General features: G+C 38.1%; 1 protein-coding gene and 1 long non-coding RNA gene across 5 annotated transcripts in view; one reads left to right on the forward strand and one right to left on the reverse strand.

The window, feature by feature from the left end:
- Window positions 1-17,880, forward strand: part of LOC105094634 (uncharacterized) — a 525,835-nt gene that overhangs the window by 55,162 nt on the left and 452,793 nt on the right. For all 4 annotated transcript variants that reach the window (XR_010380576.1, XR_010380574.1, XR_010380577.1 and 1 more), the window contains exon 3: window positions 6,468-6,572. This is a non-coding gene — a long non-coding RNA (uncharacterized LOC105094634). The remainder of the gene's footprint in view (window positions 1-6,467; window positions 6,573-17,880) is intronic.
- LOC105094643 (peroxiredoxin-5, mitochondrial-like) lies at window positions 11,404-11,952 on the reverse strand. The gene is given in 2 exon segments (XM_064485406.1): window positions 11,404-11,553; window positions 11,555-11,952. Coding segments are annotated over 2 exon segments (486 nt in total). The 5' UTR covers window positions 11,914-11,952; the 3' UTR covers window positions 11,404-11,426.

Raw genomic sequence — 17,880 nt, forward strand, 5'->3', positions numbered from 1 at the left:
TGTCTCCCGAAGGGAAGGTCAGGTTGGCTACAGCCGTTCAGAGGCTTGTGAATGACACCCAAGGGCCCTGTTCATATCCACGTGAAGGGGACTCCGAGGATTTCCCTTCCCTGATTTGAGAACCTGAAACCCCATTTGTCCTCAAGAATTTCTTAGGCTAATCGTTTCCCTTAGCATTTCAGAATTCCCCCGACTTATCTTAAATATGTAAAACAATGTAAGTCTGATGACACATCATTGAAGAATGAGGTGTTCTGCACTAATGGATTTTCCAGTTGAAACTGGCCCCTGGCTGTGTTTTGGTTTAATAACTTCATAGAAATGGTCATAAGTTGTATTAGACACTTTTTTGACTTCTTGTGTTTAAATAAAGTGGATAAGTAAACTTTTCTTGATTACCCATGAGTCAACTGCTGTACTATGTTATAGAACATAGCATCTCCCTCAGAGCCTGCTAATGCTGGTAGACGGATTGTCCACATATATTAGTAACCCTGTTTGCTTTCTTTGTTTTTTTTAATGTTGTTGGATTTGTGTGACTAGGTGACATAAGTAGGTGAGGCCTGTCACTGCAGCTCACATTCTATAATGAGTTATGTTATAAAAGATAAGCCAAGTTCTCATTATTTGTGTACCAACAAATTCCAGCCATTTGCATCATGTTTGTTTACTAAATATATGGACATTATGATACTATTTATGAACATGCACAGCAGCATTAGAAGAGTACATTTGATATTTATATTTAATGTATTAATATAACACATTTGAATGGATTAAATGCACAAGACTTCCATATATATATATATATCTATATCTATCTCCCTCTTTCCTGTGAATTGTTGCTCTGGATGAAAATGAAGTAGACCTAGGATATTTTGTGGCTTGGGATAAAGCTGGTTACTGAGGAGTTTGAAACTCCAAGATAGCCCCACATTTTACTATTAATTGGATGCTTTGGTCACAGTTATGTTTGCTCAGAATGCAGGGTTTATGTACCAATTCCTGTTTGGTTCTAGGCCTCTGAAGTTGACCCTCAGGTACCACCATCTCCTGTCTAGAGGTGATACTATACCCAAAGGCTCATAGAATGACCTCACTTCTTTTTGCACTGGCCTAATTAACTTTCTGTCTGCAACATAATCTCACTCAATTAAAAAAAAAATAGCCAGAATGTAAATAAAAATGACAGCAGGCTTTATACTCCAGTGTGTCTGTCTTGCCCTGGATGGAAATGACCCACCTCAAAGCCCCTGTGCTGATTTACTTACTTTGGTGCTGGTTGAGGGGGTGGGTGAAGCTGGGCCTGGCAGGCAACCTCTCAGTTTCTCTCTGTTCAAAACAGCCAAAATGGTCATCTCTGCAGAATTTGAAAACTGCACATTCAGTAAAATAGAGACAAAGAAATGCAGTTGCTGTGAAATAAAATGACTGTCAAAAAGGGAGAGATCAAATGTGAGAGAAGGTGCATTTAATGTAGAAAACACAACTGGGTATCATTCCATTTCAAGGCAACCTAAGTGGAGAGTGCAAATATAATGCACGATAATGAGGTGCCCAATTTTGGAAAGTGGCTTTTAAAATGCTGCAGCAGAATGCTATCTAGAGTCTCTTAGGAAAAAGCAAAATCTCATCAGGGACCTTTTCAAGCATCATTTTCTCCTGTTTTAAATGATCTCACGTGAACTGGCTGTTAGTCGGCTTGGCATAACATTCTATCACTCATTATTTTTGACCGCTTGCACAAGGAACAAAAGGCCCATTATTAGTGATTTGCCAATTGTTGTGAGACTTAATCCAGGTACTTACAGAGCTCTTTGCCTCTTGCTTATTTTGTTGTATGAAGTTGTATGATCTAAGGGAATTCACAGCCCCCTCAAGCTCAACTCAGACACTCTCTTCTCTAGTGATTAGTTTGGAAGATGCGATTACTCCAAACACCAGGCCTCTGAGCATAAAGAAGAAGCCTTTTCTCCTCATGCAGGAGATTCTGGATTTGGGGTAAAAAAGGCTTTTCCCTTTATTTGTGTATAGATTCCTTTCTTCCATTGGGTGAAAACACAACCTTCTAAGGGTACAATGAAGAAGACTGCGTTTTTAACAATGTCATTTGTGACCCCCTGAGCACTTCACTGCCGGATGTGCTGTGGCCTATATGGTCCATGCTATGGTATTGCCTTTCAAAAGTCTCAAAATTTTCCTCTAAAGGATTGTAGACCTATCGGGCAAGTAGAATACAAGTGACGTAAGAGAGAAATTTCTACATGGGTGCAGAGGAAGAAGAAATCTGGGTCACAAGACAGGCTCCATGAAAGAAATGCCATGTGCAAAGAGGATGTCTATTATTTTGACATGTGGAAATAGTAAGGGAATTGTAGGATGGGGTTTATAGATGGCATAAAGGGCGTGAGTAAAGTAGCAGAGGTATTCTAGTATAGCCTAGAAAGCAACCTATTCAGAGTGTCCTAAAAGGGTTTTAGTTGATCTTCTTTATAATAATGCACACTGCTGTGGTTCATGTGATGGCGGGTTTGTGGGCTAGGAGGAACTGTTGGATGGCATCATGTTGACCTGATGAATTCTTGTAACTTATGCAGTGGCTTTGAGCCTAATGTAACACTCATATTTCATGGTTCATGCTAGTTGTGATTGTGCTTGATCATTTGTCTGATGTATAACAACCCTTTTGAAGCATGACTTATGATTATGCATATACATATATACATGCTGTTTATAATAAAAAGAAAAAATTGATGGATTATATACAGAATACTTTGGGTCTGAATCAAGTCTTTTACTTTAAATCATGTTATTTTGGAGTTAAGATTTCTATATACTAGAAATATCATTTCCAAACAGATTTTAGGTAAAAAGTATTCCAGTGTAATATAATACAGGTTGAGCTGAAAGAGAAAACAACACAAGAAAAACCAGAAAGTTACCCTTTTGGACTGTATTAGAGAACATTTATATGGAAATATAGTAGATGTTTGGGGATCAGGATTGGATTAAATTTACAATGAAAAATAAAACACATAAAAATAAACATCAGAAAGGGACGTTTATACAAGATAAACAACATATATTGTCTTTCAGCTGTCTTTCCTCTGGGCTTAAATGTTTTGAAGACTGGCGTGTAGAACAAAATGAGTTTTATGGAGAATTCAAACAACTCAGCATTTTTCAGGATACGGTTTGAGTTTAAGTGATCTGCTTTTCTCTTTTTGGAGAGAGGAAATGGGGGAGTAGGGAGGGAGGGAAGGAGAGACCGAGGGCATGGTTTGTCACTGTCTAATATGGAGCCTCTATTTTGGGTAGTTTCATGCCAATCCCCATTGGTCTCTTTCCAGTTCTCTGGCTTTGTGCAAGTTTCTTAAATTCCCTACAGCTCTTATTTCCTCATCTGCAAAATGGAGATAAAATGCCTGTGTGATAGGTTTGTTTTGACAGTCAAATGTAATATTGTACATAAAGTGCATAGCTCTGTGTCCAGGATATATTACCCGCTCACTGTAGGAATTTTATCACATACCCTTTTTGAGCAAGGCACTTTGACTTAACGCCTCTTATTTCATCCTCATAAAAGTCTGTGAATATTATTACAACTCTCAATTTACAGATAAAAATCTTGAAACTTAAGGGACTAAAGTGGTTTTTACAAGTTTAAACACATCCAAGGGTAGTAGTTAGGCGTTCAACTTAGACCTGACTGTTTCAAACCTACAAAGCGTTGTTGCATAAAATTCAGTCATTTCCTTCCTCTCCTCTTCTCTCCATTCACCATTCCTTCTCTCTGTAGTTCTACCTTCTCCAAGGTAGAGTCCTTGTTTTAAAAAGTTCCTAATGATAACTGGATGGGCTGAAACAATATTTTCATTCCAGTAAATTGAAGGAAATATAACATCATTGTATCTCCAAACGCCATTAATTCCCTTCAAAAATATAGCCCATTCTCTATTTTTTATACTCTTGTAATGCATATTAGTTGTAGAGACATTAGGAAATGTCAATAAACATAATTTGCCTGAATACTCAATATTCAAAGACAATCAATCATAGGTACCTTTTAGTGTATATCTTCAATTCATACCTATCCATGTATTATTTTTCCCCCTTGAGCAGTATCATACTACAATTCAGTTTATAATAGGCTATTTTTAGTTAATTATCATTCAAAAATACCTTTTCAAATTGGTAAATGTACATCTACATAATCATTTCTACTAACTACATAGCATCCCATTGTATAAAAGTACCTAAATAAAATAACCCTTATTATTGGATACTTACATTTTTTCCACTTGTTTTACTTTTATAAATTATAGACTCTGGCATATACATCTTTGTGTCCTTGGCCAATGATATCCTTAGGATAATTCCCTAGAAGTGGAGCCTGTGGGTTGGTGTTTAACATATATGGCCAAATTCCCTCCCTTAAAGAAAGGACCAATTTATTTTCCCTCCAGCAATGTATGAGAATGCCCATTTCTACACGCCCACACTAATGGTTATCATGCCTTTTAATCTTTGAGAACACCATTAGACCAAAAAAAGTGACTTTATTGCTTTTCTTTGCATTCCTGTGTCTATCCATTCTATATAATAATCACATTTCTAGGACTACTATCTAAACAAAATGTAAACTTCACTAGGTCAAAGACAAAGTCTCCACATACTTAAATGTTTATATCCTCCATCCTTCTGAAATAGAATAAATCCCCAAAGAGGCAGTCGAGACATTGCTTGGCAGACAACCATGGATTAACAGTATATAACCTTATTAAGAACATCCTTGAATTTATTTTAAACCTCAAGCTCATTGTTCTCAGAACTCATTTACTAAGATAACCTTGTCCTGAGGATGACAAACACTCTGCTAGGCAGGCTCTCAAAGGAGAGGAAAGGAGAAGGTTATGGGAGCTAAGCCTTGGCATCACCTCACATTAGTATCTAGGTGGTACTTCAGTCTCTTTCAGTCTTTGTCCCTCTGTGGTCAGTGTCTGAGTGGCCAGGGTATAATGCCAGTGTCTCCTCAGGCATCAGTGCAGTGGGAAAAAGGAAAAACTATGCAAAATATACTTGATAGGTTTGTTTTGGGGAATATTGAACAGAATTGATAGTCTGACCCTTCATGAATGTGTGTACCCATTCAAAAACATGAAAAAAACTCCCTAAACAATAAACAGCTACTGCTTTGCTTTGAACAAAATTCTTACCATATTTTCCCACAAATAAAAGCCCTGGAATAGTATTGTCTTTCCATATACTCTAGATTAGTTTGCCAAATGATTATGCTCTGCAGTCTGGCTTACACCATTTACACACACACACACACACACACACACACACACTCACACATCTCACTAGGTGCCAAAAAATAATGGTGACCAGGTACCGCTAAAATGATGTCTTTGTAAATCCTTAACCAATTATCCTCAATTTGGAAACTGAGCAAGTCCAAGCTATCTTTCTGCACATGATTTTCCACTTAATTTTACCCTTCCTCTGTATTATTTACAATCATATAATTTCAAATTTCATACCAAAAATTAATTTATACTTGAATCAGCAGTACTTTATATATTAGGAGACACATAATACTGTCTAAAGAGACTTCCTTAAAATAGAAAGTTTCATTTAGCTAAATGTAAGGAAACCGAGATAGTCAACTCAAATCTGTAATTAAAGCCTGGGATCTCACATTATCTAAGAGTAGTGTTCCTTGACTAACCCAGACACATTTTAATGACTGGACAAACCAGATTCAAGAGGAAGGTGCTGCTCTGTTATTAAAAGAAAACTTAGTGATTGCGTTGCCATTGGGAACATCACAGAATCCATAATAAAGTTTACTTTGTGCAAGTATCACGGGGTACTCGATCTTAGCGTTCCGTGATGCTTCTCATAGTTTAAAGGAGGAAAGCGAAGTGAAATTCAGCCAGCAACCTTTGGCACCACATCCTGGGAATGAGATAGCTTAAGTCTTTGTGAATTACCCAAAAAGAATCAGAATGAGTGTGATGATAGATGTTGGTGATTTGTTTTTGTTTTTAATGTATATAAAAAGTTACCTCTTCCAGATGCCCCCTATGTGAATGTTCAAAATGAACTGGAAGAACTCTACAATATGTTCACCATAAAGGAGTCAAGAATTATAGAACACTTAGGATTTATGAAGGAACAAAATATCATAAAGCTGCGGAGTGATGCCCCAGATTCACTGAAGAATCTGAGAAAGGAATGGAGGGAATAGTAAGAGCTCACACTTACACAGTGTTTATTATGTGCGAGATACTGTCTTTAGTGCTTTATATATATTAATTCTTTCAACCCTGCAAACAGCTCCATGAGGTAGTTATTTTATCTATCCAAGAGACCATTAAGACACAGAGAGGTTAAGTATCTTGCCAAAGGTCACACAGCTGGTAAATGGCAGAAGTGTAACATGAATTTTCTTTTGATTTAAGATGGTGCATCTTGATGGCCAGGTGAAAATGGAGCACTGCTAAGCAAGCCCCAAGGAAACGTACAACCCTCCACAGGAAGTTTTATTATCCGCTTCTGAGGAAATGGTGAGTTTGCAGATATCAGCACATTTAAATGCATTCTTAACAACTAATATGTCAGCTTGACCTTTGGGGTAGAAACTTCACTGGTTTCTAAGGTCTCAGTCTAAATGTCTGTGGAACCTGGGTTAAAACATGTCATGCTCTGGAGCTCAGTTTTTTTCTATCTAAACAAAAGGGTTGGATGACGTGCAAAAAAGAGCCTCTACAATTGTTTTGAGTCAAGCACATAGGCACATTGTTGTGGTCTGGTGGGGAAATTGTGCTGTCTATAAAGACCACACAGAAGACACAGGATAGTGTTCTCTGCCATGAAGTGGATTCAGTGAAAGAGCTTCATCGTATTCTGAGATGCTTCAGCGTCTTTGCCTTCTCTAAATTCTTCACCTATGAAACAAGCTAGAGCAGAAAGGAAAGTGGCAACTGTAGGTTCAGGACAGAGTGGAGCAAACCCATCTTGTTTCTCTTGGGGATAAGCTTCAGTGGTGAGGGGAGGGTATTGATACTGACAACAGACACATACTCTTATCTGAAATTCAGATCAAATGATTCCACCCTTCAGACCATTCTTCAACAATGGTCTTTCCAGCAGCATGAATCTGTGAACAGAACCCAGCAGTTAATTTCAATCAGCCGGCTTTGCTGGTATTGCTGCTCCCATCGTAGATTTACAAAGCCATTCTTGATGCAGACAATAAAAGCCTCCTTTCCCTCTTGTGTTGTGTTCCGCTCTGACACTTTATCAAAGCACACAGACAGAGGGTTGTTCTTAACCATATGTATGAAATGGAGCAAGCTCACAAATCACGCTTTGATATTGCACTGTGGAAACACCAAGGTTAAAAGGTAAATCTGTGTTGTAACCGTGTTGATTAATTGATGGAAGAAGGGTCAGGCTAATCTTTATCTTGCTTGAAAGACTCTAGTTCTGCATGACACATTTATTGAAATGGTTCCTGTGTAAAAAGATTTAAAGAAAAAAAAGGGGAGCCTTAATGCAAAAAAAGCGAGGGAAATCTCATCAAACGACCACTCAGAAAAGGTTAGTGAAAGGAGCCCTAATGCAAAGACAGTGGGGAAATCTCATCAAACAATCACTCAGAAAGTGAAAAGCACTAAAGCAGGGAGTGGAAGGTGGAAGCTATTGGACTTCCATGTATTTTGAATAGGCTTCCTTGGAAATACCTTCACCAGTGAAGCAATTGGAGGAGGAGCAAAGGCAGTAGCTTTAGATACCAGCTTTAGCCATGCCCCAATATGACCAGAAAAGAGAATCCTCTCTTTTCAACAAGACTGTTGAAGCAAAAGACTTAACCTCTTGGACCTTCAGGGCTTGTACAGGTTAAAAACTGCCACACAGTGTTTCTCACAAGATGGTTTCCATATCCCCAGGGTGTGGTGGGAAGAGGAGGAGGGAATTACCTCCCCACACTTGGAGATGCACAGACAGCTAAGAACAGCTTGCCCAAACCCACTTCTGGCCCAAGAGAGATAATGAAGTATAAGAGCTAAGATTCAGAATTCTGAGAAAACAAGAAAATCAGAATGAGGAAGGACTAGTGGCTAAATCTGTGTAAGTGTGAATGGAGCTAAAAAAAATCTGAGAAGCACAAGGACAGGATGCTGATCCTGAATTACAGCACTGTTGAATGAAAGAAGGGCCTCGGCCAGGGGTGGGGGTGGGTGGGGAGAGGGTGGAAAGGGGAGTGAGTGTGGGAAGTTTTTTCTCATTATGCTCAAACCTGAAAAGACCTTCAGTTAGTGTCTGGACCTGAAGAGGCCAACCTATGATGTAGTCTCCAGCAAACCCAGACACCTCAGAGGCTCACTATAACATGTTTATCTCTGGCTCATGCGAAGTCCATGCCCCTGGGTAATACTCTTGCATCTTAAAGCTACGGCATTTGGAACATGCAGATCTACCGTAGCAATGAGGAGATGCCTGGAGGATCACATAAATTTTTTTCCAATTGTATTGAAAAATAATTGACATACCTCACTAGATAAGCTTAAGGCATAGAGCATGATGGTTTGATTTACATGTATTGTGAGATGATGACCACAGTTAGGTTCAGCTAATATCCATCTTCACATGAGATGTTTTAAAAGGATGTATCTGAAAGTAGATTTCATCATCTTTCTTATATCCTTCTGTCTGGGTATAGTCACAAAACCCTCAACCAACTGCAAGGAGGCTGGGAAATATGCCATAAAAGGTTTCTTGTCTTAGGTTTACCTTAGAACACTAGGGATTTAGATTTTCATAAAGAAAAATTTCCAAAGACTGCATCGTTACATATTGGAAGGAGCAATCATGGGATGTTTAGAGAACTTTATTGCTGTTCTCTCTGATACTCAGAGTAGGAGATTAGACTCATTTTTCTGCAGGTTCTGCTCTTTATATAATTGTATGCCTCTGTAATTATGTAGGCTTTTTATTTGCAAGGGAAAACATGAAACATGAGCTAGATATTTGGAATTATTTTCCTATCAAACTGATTTAATTATCCTTTTACTCACTGACCATGGCCACTTCCTACAAGTAGGTAGGGAAACTTTTATATTAAGAAAGCAGACACACACAAAAAAGAATGGAATCAGAAATTAAATGTATTTTATTCACAAATGTATCCATTTTGTGGCCTAAGGCCAACATTATGAATAATAAACACTTAAAGACATAAATCATAATTTGGTACAAATCCATATGTGAAATAAAAGATCTAACCTTAGTATTATGGTCTCCGGAATTCCGGTAGGTTGTATGTGACACATTTTACATTTTTGTGTTATTTGCTTCAATATATGTTAATAGATGGTAATTATATGCTTTTCATTTGGACAGCCCTTATCCAGAAACGATTTAATATTCGCACATCTAATAGGTCGCACACGGCTATTGATCATTCAGATCAGAGTTCAATTTGAACTGCTGCTGGTTAGATTAGAAATTGTAATCATGGTAAAAGATAAATTACAAGGCCTCTGAAGATCAGTTCTGTTTTCAGATTAGATGTACTTTTAGACATGAAACATCAAATAGGGGAGGTTAGAGAAGATCTGTGGTCATGTCATTATGTGGGTTTTCTAAGAAATACATCCAGAGAGCCATGGTACACTTTTCATCATTGTATCAGGAATGTTAAATTTAGAGGGAATGACATTTTATTACAAAAAAGATGGCGAAAAAAATCCATAAATTATTTGTGAATTAGAAAAGACTGCATATTTTGCAAATATAAATTTTGATATAATAAATGCTCTACTATTAAAGTTATACAGTTTTTAATATAGGGAGATTTGGTTTGGATTAGAAGACATCTAAATGAAGATTAATTTAGATGAAGCAGACCTCTGGTGACTTCAGTATTAAAAGGATTTTATCTTTGCTTTAAAACATTATTTTTTTTGGTCTAATTATAAAAGAAATACATTCTCATTATAGAAAATTTGGAAATTCAGTAAACTCTATTCTAGAAAACTAAGAACATTCACTGTTCTATAATCCAGATGTGTTACTATTAACATTTTGAGATACCTTGTTTCAGTCTTTCTTTGAATTTTTTCATGAAATATTTCAAGTATACAGAAGTACAGAAAATGATATAAAAAACTGCACATACATCTACCATTTAGATTTAAATGTTAACTTTTTAAATATTTACTTCAGATCTCTCCTACTGACAAATATATATGTTATAAATATAGATATTCCACTTCTTTCTCCTCCCTTCTTTTTCCAGAATTAACTATTATTGTGATATTTCCATTTTGTAATTTTACTGTTTCATCTGTAAACAATATGTAAAATTTTTTTATGTTTAAAAAGTATTTAACTGTTATCATCATCATTATAATGGTGAACAGTTATTAAGCACTTCCTATCTTTCAGGCACTGTCCTAAAACATATTACACACATTTAATCTAGAAGGTAGGTGCTATTATTATCCTCATTTTGTAAACAAGGAAACTGAGTTACAGAGAGGTTATTTAACTTGTTCAGGGTCATACTCCTGCTCTTTTTTAGCTTGCTTTTTTCATGCAACGCTGTGTTTTTAGATTTATCCATGTTGACACATATGGCCCTAGTTCATTCATTTTAACAGCTGTATAGTATTCCATTACATGAATGTCATAGTTTATTCCTCTACTGATAGAACTTTGTAAATCCTTTATGTATACCTTGTGCATACCTGTGAGAGTTTCTTTAGGGGAGTCATATAGAAGTTGAATTACTAGGTTATAAATATATGCATTTTAGATTCTGTATGATTATTAAAAATTCATATGTTGGTCTTATAGCCATCTCATTGCTTTGCTGTACTTTGTTACCTCATGATCTGTGTTTTTCCTATACTGACAGTTCTATGTTGTAAATAGTGACGGTTTTTTCCTTCTGCTGTAATCTTATGCATTTTCTTCTTCTTCTCTTGCTGTACCGGCCAGGGCACTTAGCTCAGTGGAGGGGGGCTGCCACAGAGGCTGTACTTGTCTGTTTTCTGATGGTAAAGAGAATGCCTTTAAGGGCAAGTTTGTTGCTGGTTTGCAGTAAGTACCCCTTATCAGATTTAGGAAGCTTCCTCTCTTTTTAGTTTGCTAAGAGATTGGTTGATTTTATTGAATGCTTTTCTGTACTTTTTGAGAGGGTTATATGGTTTTTCTCTTTTAATCCATTAATGTGGAAAATTACACTGCTATAGTTTCTTTTTTTTTTTTTTTTTAAACCAGAAGCATTTATTGCAGAAATCTGGCCAAGGTTCCAACTAGGTGACCTCAGTTGAGGCTGGGCTAAGGCCCCCTGCCCAGGGGTGGGCAGATGAAATAGGGAAGGTCGAAGGAGCACTTCTGGGCCTGTGGCCTCAGAGCTGTGAGATGATTTGGGGGGCCAGCCTGCAGGTGAGGCCTGTGCCATCAGGCTCCACATTCAAGGACTTCACTATGCCATCCTCTATCACCAAGGAGAACCTCTTGAGCCGTTGATTCCCAGAGGGACACCAATGAATCATCTAGTAACAAACCTGTCTCCTTCCCAAAGGCCCCAGTGGGGTCAGCCAGGAGCTGAACCTTGCCTTCCGTGTTGTGGGCTCGTCCCCATTCTTTAGTCACGAAAACATCATTAACACTCAAACATGTAACCACCTGGATTCCCTTGGCCTTCAGAGCTCCGGCCTGCTCCACAAACCCTGGCAGGTGGGTCTTGGAACTGCTGGGGGTAAAGGCTTCAGGGACTCCAAACAGCACCCCCTTCTTGCCCTTGAACAGCTCTGCTAGGTTCACCTTGTTCCCAGGCTCCCCTTCAAACACCACCACCGATGGGATGGCATCTCCCACCTTGATCGGGGCCATGGCTGCAGCAGTGCTTCTGAAACCACAGACCTCACCAAACGCCCACTTTAGGCTCCCTTCCAGGCACCTTCTGGCTCCCGCTGCTGCCGCACACTCAACAGCAGTCGCAGGGGAGACCACTGGGCGCATTCCTACACTAGTACAGTTTCTAAATGTTAATGTATTAATGTCTATGTATTCCTGGAGCAATATTTAGTCTGATATATTACTTTTCATGACATTGTTGGTATTATTTTCTAATATTCCATTTAGGATTTTTATATCTGTATTCAAAAATGAGATTTGTCTATAATTTTCTTTTCTTGAGTTGTCTTATACATTGTTGATATCAAGGCTTTTAGCTTTATAAAATGAATTGGGAACTTTTTTTTTAGTTTGCATAATGAAAAAATTATATGTTCCTTGAAGTTGTAGTGGAACTTGCCTATAAAACTGCTGGGTAAGGTTTTAGGGAGATAATAGTGGAAATTTTAAATTACTATTTGTTAAATAATTATAAAGCTATTAAGTTCTTCTATTTATTATTGAGTTTACAATCATAAGTTACAGTTTTCTGGTTAATTTTCTGCTTTTTCTGAGTTTTCAAATTTATTGGCAGAAAATTTTTCATAGCATTCCCTTTTTGATTTGAAAAAGCTTTACTCCAGCTATCATTTCCCTCCCTTTTTTTTTCCAAACATTGATGTATACTTTCTCTTTCATTCTTAATTAATCTTGCCCAAGGATTGTCTGTTTTATTATTCTTAGATATGGCAATCCTCTAAGAATTTATTTGTGGGATTAAAAACCTCTTTAGATGTGGTGAGCTGAGGCTTGACTTTAGCCTCCAAAAGTGTCATAGCCTCTTTGCCTATCCACATTCCTGAGGAAATTCACAAACCCAGAGCCCCTAGACTGAAGGAGAGGCTTGATACTATAAACATCACAGTGTGGCAGATCTCCCACTTCACATGCCCTCTGCAGTATGACCTCCTCCATCAGGGGGAAACTCCTCTATCAAGGAATGGAGTTTATTCTTGGCTGCCTTGAATATGGGTGGGCTCTGTGAATGCTTTAACGAATAGAATATGGTAGAAGTACCCTTCTGCCAGATCTAGGTGTACCTTTTAACTGGCTTAGCAGCTTGTTTCTGGCTTCTTGGAAGCAAGTGAAGGAGTAAGAAATGTGACTACCTGAGACTATCATACTGTGAAAACTAAGAAATACAAAGAGAGAGGAAGACCAAAGGGCACCAAGGTGCCAGGCTTGTGAATGAAAAGCCATCATTGAATGTCCAACCCAGTCACTTTTAAATGAATCCAGCCCTAGCCCTATCTGACTACAAAGCATGAGAGACTCTAAGCAAGAGTTACCCACTGGAGCCCATTTAATTACAGAAGTGTGAGGGATAATCATATGTATTCTTTTAAGCTTCTTAATTTGGGGGTGTTTGTTACACAGCCATAGATACCTACAGTGAGTAGTTACTGTGAGAATCTTCTTTTTCAGCCTTCTTCCAAAAAAAAAAAACCATCTTTAACAGGATAAATATGCATATAATAAAGAAAAATACACAAATGCACAAATCATTGAGATTATCGTATATCAGCTCTGAATAATACTATTCCCAGAAGGATCAAGAATGCCACTGGGGTATGCCACTCAAAATGAAACCACTTAAAGTGGGACCATACGAACATTGGGTGATAAATGGAGTATTGATCTAAGTCCACCTCATATTGGGCCCAGTGATTATCTCCTACATATTTTCTGAGTTTCTTTTGCATCAGAAGTCAATGTGTATTGTTTAAATCTGGTAAATCAAGCAATAGATGTAAATATATCATATAGTGCTATAAAAGTGTATTATTTAAAGATGTAATGAATGTAATAATTAAGATCAAAGGGAAAGAGGGCAGTTGCAAAGAAATAGAATGATAGGAATCTCTTCATCATTTAAAGCAGGAAGTAAATAATAATTAAAGAAATAGAAGACTAAGCTAGCTATATATTAGATTAAAAATAAAAGCTAGTACTCACATAGTGCTTACCTGGCTCTGTTATAAGTGCTTTGTAAAAAATTAACTCAGTTAATCTTCACAACAACTCTTTGGTGTAGGTATTATTACTTACTCTCATTTTACAGATGAGGAAACTGAGTCAGAGCAGCAAAATATAATTAGCCCAAAGTCACACAGAAAGGATACAAATAGTTATAATGGTAGCCATTACAAGAAGCCAAAACAGACAACAAATCTCAAACCAGTTTCCTGATTTCTGGGTAATTCTATGCTGTAACGCTGGCAATCAAACAACTCCCTCTGTAGAGTCCTGAGGCTGCATAGTCTCCAGTCTTACTCTTCCTTTCCTAATAATTTGAAGCCAACATCTTAGACATACTGCATGGATTACTGTTCATTTCTTACGGGAGGACTTGTTTCTCTCTGTGTATTTTTGGACTGCTCCATGTGGCAGGATGGTGAATTCATCAGGGCTGAAGAGCTCGAGTCCCAGTGTCCATTCTAGAAGAGACTGGACAAGTAACTCCTTTGGTGTGTGAGTCAGCAAAACAAAGCAATGGTGATATTAGACTGTTGAATTTCTGGCCACACCTTCATCTCTGCCCTGTGGGGAGTTTTTCTCTTTCCTCTAAGAGTTTGAAAAAACTTTATAGTTATAGTGAAGTAAATTCTTTCATTAAAACAGTAAAAAATAATATGCTAAGGTTCTGTCCTTGGGTTGATCTTTTAAATGTCTCTGTAACTGAAATAAGAAAGGTGTTAACCCTGGGAAAAATGTCATGGGCAACAAAACATTCTTGGGTTTGCAGCTCACAGGATGAGTTGGTACCAGTTATAGCTCCCTCCCGCCCCAATATTGTTTAATGTAATGGAATCCAAAGGAACCTACCAACTCAGTGTGCTTTTTCAACACATTAACTCAGCCAGTAGAATTAATTTCAAGTTCACTTCTGCATGGATCATTTACAGTGCTAATTTGTGAGTTCGCACGGTGACTGCTGTTTTTTTCTTTCTTGCATCACAGTTCTTGGTCACAAAGTGAGCTAATTAATTTTGCCAATTAATTGTTACTATACCTCTCTTTCTTTTCCTAAAGCAATGGCTGTTTTTTTGTCATCATTTGTTGGCCTAGATCAGGTCCTTCTCTATGATTTTTTTTAAAGACCTCTGTGCGCACAGCTGCTTTGGCAAGTCAGAAATCAAGCTGACAGCCCATTGGAAAGGCATATCCTGTCACAAGTCTAAAGAGACACAGAGTGACAGTTCTCAGGCTCAAGTGCAAGGCCTGCCTCTCAATCCTCGTCAGCTGGCTAAGATCTTGGCTGATGCAGGCCACCAGTGCCAGACAGCAGAGGGCCTGAAGTAACAAAAACAAGGCCCAGCGAGGTAATTGGGACTGACAGAATGTTTGCCTATCCCACAGGCTTCTCTGCAACAGGCAGCCAAATTGAATATATCTTTTGAAAGTCTGAGCACACACATATTTTTTGCTCTCTCTCTGCTATTTTCATTATTTTTAATTTTTGTTGTAGGTTTCTTAACCCACTCTTTCTCTAGATTTGTAATCTGAAGAATGGCATGGAAATCATTTTTCCCCCTTCTGTTATAACTCATCATGTACCTTCCAGGCAGGAAACAAACGCAGAAATCCAAATTCAGTTAGATCTGAAGAGGTGAAAGTACCGCTGGGTGTCTCTGAGGTTCATTCACAGTCCACGTTGTCAGCTGCCGTGATTGGTGTACCTGCAGCTGAATGAGAAGGGCGGATTTCAGACTTTGGTTCAGGTTCTTCAAACTTTGGAGTTAACTGGGGACATATAATCTACTCAAAGATAAAGATCTTAAAAATAAAGGGTAAGAATTATCTTTCAGAGGGAATGGTCTGGGTGAAGACCAATGCTATTTCTAGCAGTAGCAGGTGGCAGACCACACAGGATTGACCCTGCTCTGTGGAGGAAGTTTAGAATCTACTGAATTTGCAGAAAGACAGATATATTAGTCCATTCTAGCTTCTGTAACAAAATATCACAGGCTGGCTAACTTATAAACAGCAAAAATTTATTTCTCGTGGTTCTGGAGGCTGGTCCAAGATCAAGGCTCTGATGGATTCAGTGTCTGCTGAGAGCCTGCTTCTTTAGATGGTTGTCTGTTTGATGTAACCTCCCATGGGGGAAGGGTGAAAGATCTCTCTAGGGTTTCTTTTATAAGGGCACTAATTCCATTCATGAGGGCTCTGCCTAACACCTAATACCATTACCTTGGGGGCTGGGATTTCAACATATGAATTTTGGGGTGATGTAAACATTCAGTCCATTACAACAGATTTTCTGGATCACCCAGGTTTTGTTTTGTTTTTGCAAGTGGAGGCTTATTTTTACCCATCAAAATATATGTTGAGTCAGAATCTGCGACCAGATCTTAAATGGTCAGGAATATGAAGCCCAGGGAGCATTGGAATCTAATTTTTTAAAAAGGAGAGGCATCTATAGTATTGGAAATCACAGTTTCCTAATTCTGTTGAGGACAAAATTTATGTTAACATTATTATTTTAAAAAGAAGGTATGTACCACAAACATGGCTGCTGAACTATAGGATGGTAAGGGAAGTTTTGGGGAATCCACTTGGCAATTAGATGTCTATGCTGAAGGTGGCCATATAGACTTTTTTTTGCCTTAATCTGGAACTCTTGTAGCAATTTAGTCAATGGCCATTTTCTTTACTTCTTCCTTGCCATAGTAAATTTATTTGTTTTAACAGCCAGTTGCCCATGACCACCAGGAGAGACTGTCCAATCCATAGAGCATGAATCTTGCTAAGTCTAATTCTGTCATGATAAGTCTGTTCACCTTGACTTAGGAATGCATGATATAATTCTGACCAATGAGGATACTTCAGTTGATTGGACTTGGGAGAAAGATTTTTTGATCTTTAGAATAGATGCAGGAGAAAGTTCAGCTACTCATTATCTCTAATTGAAGCTGGGTGAGGAGGTGACGCTGGATCTTCTGAATCTATCCTGTAATTGTGAGAGGAGGTAGCCAGAGGACCAGGCAGCATGTTGAAGATGGCAGAGGGCACAAACAGAAAGCTGATACCTTGGGGATGTCACTGAAGAGCCAAATAACCATCTCCTTAACCACTTTGCCTCCCCACTTCTTGTGACATCAGATAATAAATTTTCTGATTTTTTTAAGCTGACTTTTACTTGGAATTTCTTTGTCTTTAATTCAAAATGGATATAGTATCATTGTAGATAAATTATATGTTCCATTATTAGAATCAAATCAGAAACCCATATATGTAATCACTGGTCTGTTTTCTTGCTAATTAATCCACTGAACATTGGTCTAGAGATATTCACTCATTTATGGATTCATTTAGTAAACAGTTGTTGAGCCTTTACTCTGGGCCAAGCACTGGAGATGAAGCCGTGAACCAAATCAGTATTGTTCCTACTTTTATGAAATTTGTAATTGAGCAGGAAGTAGAGATGCTGAACATGTGTAGTTAGAGCAGAATATCTTGTGGATTCAATGATGCCTTTACCTGAAGCATCAGCATCTACCTTTTCAAGATGGGTGCCAGGCACAGTGCTTAGTCCCATCTGGAGGCCATGACATACTGTCTTCCTGTGTTTGGGCTGCAGTGGTTACTGGGCTTCACAGATGGAGCTATGGGGTTATAAGAGACTGACCAGCAGGCACTCAGGGCTATGCATTGTCTCCTAGCCATTTCAGTAAGTCACAGTACTTCACATCATGTTACATTTTTACCCTTTGGATGTCCCTTGGCAGTAAAGAAATGAATATTAATATAAGTAAATAAATGCAGTTCCCAGTAAACAGTATGTAAGTACAGAAATATTTACCTCTAATGATTCCTGATGAGTATTTGGGAAAGATGGTGAGCCAGACTTTAGGAGGTGGTGTCCTTCATGAGTCAAATGTTTCTTTCTGAAATTTTCCC

The sequence above is a fragment of the Camelus dromedarius genome, chromosome 4 (genome assembly GCF_036321535.1).
Source record: "Camelus dromedarius isolate mCamDro1 chromosome 4, mCamDro1.pat, whole genome shotgun sequence".
In the NCBI taxonomy this organism is placed as follows: domain Eukaryota; kingdom Metazoa; phylum Chordata; class Mammalia; order Artiodactyla; family Camelidae; genus Camelus; species Camelus dromedarius.